The sequence below is a fragment of the Nanorana parkeri genome, unplaced genomic scaffold (genome assembly GCF_000935625.1).
Source record: "Nanorana parkeri isolate BGI_ZX_2015 unplaced genomic scaffold, ASM93562v1 scaffold2123, whole genome shotgun sequence".
NCBI lineage: Eukaryota > Metazoa > Chordata > Amphibia > Anura > Dicroglossidae > Nanorana > Nanorana parkeri.
Genome location: NW_017308391.1, coordinates 147,996 through 152,389, shown reverse-complemented (window position 1 = coordinate 152,389; position 4,394 = coordinate 147,996). Strand labels below are relative to the sequence as shown.

The 4,394-nt window shown below is 46.0% G+C and overlaps 1 protein-coding gene across 1 annotated transcript in view; it reads right to left on the bottom strand.

The window, feature by feature from the left end:
* The window catches only part of LOC108800761 (kalirin-like), a 168,658-nt gene that overhangs the window by 39,286 nt on the left and 124,978 nt on the right, over positions 1-4,394 (bottom strand). The window contains exons 17-18 of the mRNA XM_018572755.1: positions 3,143-3,338; positions 595-761 (exon numbers count right to left, since the gene is read on the bottom strand). Of these exons, the coding sequence (XP_018428257.1) occupies positions 595-761; positions 3,143-3,338 (363 nt within the window). The remainder of the gene's footprint in view (positions 1-594; positions 762-3,142; positions 3,339-4,394) is intronic.

The following is a 4,394-nucleotide window of genomic DNA, read 5'->3' as shown; positions in this document are numbered from 1 at the left end:
CTCCACGTGCCGAGCCCGCCAGGAAACCGACAGCGCCAATCACAGGCACGGAGACATTTTCCAGGTCCGCAGCGGCAGAGATCGCGAAATGTCTCAGTGCCTGTGATTGGCGCCGCTGCGCTGTCAGCTTCCTGGCGGGCTCGGCACGTGGAGCTGAGAACACGCCCGAGCCCGTCCTTACTGACAATACACAGCCTCCGTTGCACTGAAATCCCAAGCCGTGTTGTCAGTCATGCCCAGTTCTTCCATGCTGGACTACTGGACTCATTACGCTGTATTCAACTTCATAATCCTTTCCCCTCTCCATAACATTGAGTGGACGGGGTTCTGTTGTCCAGCAGAGGGGAACGGAGCATAGCTGACAACACTGCTTGGGATTTCAGTGCGGCAAAAGGCAGCGTTGTCAGTTCACTACAGGATAAAATATTGTACAAGGAACTGATACAATGTGGCAAATATCTCCAGCTTGGTGCCGACATAGGACCACAGACAGACATTGGTGCATGTCGATAGAAATGTTTTCACATAAATAATTCTGCATTTTAGGCTGTGAACGTCGGCACGCAGCACTCGGGGTCGGAGTGTTCATCTCACCTGCTTGACCTCGGCCTGGAGGTGGCGGAGCTGCAGACATTGTTCCAGGCGTTTGTGGGTCTGATCAGCGTTCAGGTCCAGTTCATGCTGCTTCTCGTGGAGGAACTCCAACAGCTCCTGAACCTGGGTGGCCAGGTCTATGTCCTTCTCACAGATCAGCTCGATTCCTGAAGACACAAAGAAAGAACATCCACCCAAGGAGGTCATCTTATCCTACAGCTTCAGTAAGGTCTCGTTCACACCTAGGCGTATTGCATATGCGCGACCGTCACACGGTTTTTTACCGCGATTAAAGAGTTGCGCGTCCATCGCGCGTTTCCGAAGGCTACTTGGCTGTATCCCAATGGAAACGCGCAACAAAACGGCCCAAAGTAGTACATGTACCTTTTCAGGTGTGAGCCGTTTTGTAGCGCGTTAGGGACGGGCGGAAAGACGCCAAGGTGGGAACGAGACCATTGAATACAATGGGATTTAGATGTTTGAGCATTTTGTAGAGCGTTCGTCGAGCGTAGAACGCGCTACAAAACGTTCAGGTGTGAACGAGGGCTTAGGTCTCCCCCTCCCCCCATCTCTACAGTATTATGTCCAATCACCACCATGATACGGTTGGAGTCAGAGTTGAGGTTTCAATGAAGTTGGACTTAGAATTAAGGGGATGGATACGGTTATTGTCGTAGGAAGGGTTATGGTTGAGGGTTTTTTTGTCAGGGTAAAGGTTAGGGGTTAGGAGAACGAGTCAGGGGTAAAGGTTTACCAGGGAATTGAAGATTTTTGGTTAGGGTTAAGGGATTGGATGCTGCTGGGGTAAGGACTAGGGGTTAAGGTAAGAGGTTGGCAGGATTACAGTTTTAGTTAGGGGTGGAGTTAAGGTCATTGCATAAAAGGGATCCTAGGATGTTTTTATGGATTAGAGGTACGGTAAGGTTTAGCATAACAGTTTAGGATAATTGTTATGGTTGGAGTTAGGGTTGAAGGTTTGGATAGGGTTAGGTGTAGGGTTATATCTATCAATAGGGTTAAGGTTAGGGTTGACTGTTTGGATAGGTTAAATGTTGGGTTAGATCTATCAGTAGAGGGTTAGGGCTATACCCTAAACCTTACAATAACCTCATCTCTAAGCTAACTCTATCACTAGATCTAACCCTACACCTAACCCTATCCAAGCCATCAACCCTAACCTTAACCCTAAGTAGTTTAGGGATAAGGTTATTGTAAGGTTTAGGGTTAAGGTTAGGGTTGGGGGTTAGGATAGGGTTAGGTGTAGAGTTGGATCTAGTGATAGATTAAGCTTAGAGATAAGGTTATTGTAAGGCTTAGGGTTAAGGTTAGAGTTGAGGGCTTGGATAGGGTTAGGTGTAGGGTGAGATCTAGCATTAGAGTTAGTTTAGGGTTAAGGTTAGGGTTGAAGGTTTGGATAGGGTTAGGTGTAGGATTGGATCTAGTGGTAGATTTAGCTTAGAGATAAGGTTATTATAAGGTTTAGGGTTGAGGGTATGGATAGGTTAAATGTTGGGTTAGATCTAGCAGTAGCGTTCGTGTATGGATAAGGTTATTGTAAGGCTTAGGGTTAAGGTTGGGGTTGAAAGTTTGGATAGGGTTAGGTGTAGGGTGAGATCTAGCAATAGATTTAGCTTAGAGATAAGGTTATTGTAAGGCTTAGGGTTAAGGTTAGAGTTGAGGGCTTGTATAGGGTTAGGTGTAGGGTGAGATCTAGCAATAGAGTTAGTTTAGGGTTAAGGTTAGGGTTTGGATAGGGTTAGGTGTAGGGTGAGATCTAGCAATAGAGTTAGTTTAGGGTTAAGGTTAGGGTTGAGGGTTTGGATAGGGTTAGGTGTAGGGTTAGATCTAGTTATATAGTTAGCTTAGAGATAAGGGTATTGTAAGGTTTAAGGTTGGGGGTTTGGATAGGTTTAGGTGTAGGGTTGGATCTAGTGATAGATTTAGCTTAGATATATGGTTATTGTTCGGTTTAGGGTTGGGGGTTTGGATAGGGTCACAGTTAAGGGTTAGGGCTTTAAAAGGGTTGAGGCTAGGTTTGGGTTGAGGTTAGTATTAGAGCGAGTGATAGGGTTAGAAGTTGAGGTTAGGGGGTTAGGCTTCAAGTTGGGGTTATAATGATTTGGGTTTATAGAGTGAAAGTCAAGGTTAGCGGGAAGGTTATTGCTAAGGTTAGGATACAGTTCAGGGAAAATGTTTTGGATGGTGTTAGGTTTAGGGTGGTAAGGTTTAGGGCAGTAGGCTGGGTTAAGCCATTAGGGAGAGGGTTTAGGACTAAGAATTTAGTGTTAGGACAGATGTTGGTATATTCAGGCTCTGGGGCTGCCATCTTCATCCTTAATGAGTAACTTAGCCAGTACAGGAGTTCAGACTTCATTGGAAGCATACTTGTTCCTCGTCAATGGCTTACAAAGTAGTGACGCAAGGATGTGGATGACAACCAACTCAAAGCAAAGCCGGCGTTGGAAGCTGCCATATTTTTTTTTTTAGGTTCCCTTTGATTTTGCTGAAGGACGGCTTGTCTGCATCATACCAGCAGAGACGCACTCACCTGACGCTTGAACCTCCATGATGTACTGGTGGAGGTCCTGACCCTGCTGGATCACCTCGAAGGTCATGTTGTTCATGGCTAATTTCCTTTCCTTGTGACGCTGCAGCCGCTGCTCCGCCAAATTCAGATCTTCTGTATTAAAGTCGTTCATCTGCCGGAGGAGATCCTCGTTCCAGGCGTCCAATTCGGCCGTCACCTAATGCGGGGGAACACAGCAGGAAGCTCAATGTTTAATGAGCACTATCGCAGCATTCATCCTTCACATCTTACGCTGAGATGTTCATTATATATTTGTACGCTTCAACTGTATTGTTTTCCGTAACCTGTTCCGACTAGAACGTGTATTTGTCTACAGAAGAATAATGCAGATTAAAGCCGAAGTCCCGGCAGGTGGAAAAGACGCAGATTAATGCAGCTCTCTATTTATTATTACATCGTTAAACATACTCGGAAATTCAAGCGCCGGCCTCCCAGTCGCTGTACAGCAGAGCTCGAAATGGGGGAAGGAGAAGCAGCACAAGGACCCAATCAGGTTCGCAGCAGTGCAAGAAGGAGAGAGCAGAGTGACAGGGAGATGAGCTCATCAGTCTGCTGCTTCTCCTTTCATTACCCAGTCACCGGCCGCTGGAAGAACAAGACCGGTAAGTATTAATTAAAAGAGAACTATGGGGTCAGTGTTTTTCCCCATAGTTCTTCTAAGGGTCATGGGGGGACATATACAGGTGAAACTCGAATAATTAGAATATCGTGCAAAAGTAATTGCAGTAAGTGCTGCAAAAGGGGCCCAAACCAAGTACTGAGTACATATGCATGCTTGTACTTCTCAGAGGTCCGATATTGTTCTATGTACAATCCGTGTTTTATGGATTGCATGTAACAATCTACTTTTCTGAGGTTGTGGATTTGGGGTTCTTGGGGTTTTCATGAGCTGTAAGCCATAATCATCACAATGATGACAAATCACGGCTTGAATTATCTCGCTTTGCATGTAATGAGTCTCTCTCATATATTAGTTTCACCGCATAAGTTGCATTAGTGAAATAAATGAACTTTGCACCATATTCTAATTATTCCAGTTTCACCTGTACTAGCGTCCTCTCGTCGCCCAAAGCTCAGTATATAGCGAGCTACAGCTCCCTATATACTGAGACGCCGCAGCCAGAGCGGATCCCGACATTACTGTCGAGATCCACCCAGCTGCATGATTGACAGCTGGCTCTGCCTATCTAGAGGCAGAGCCAGCTGTGCCCCC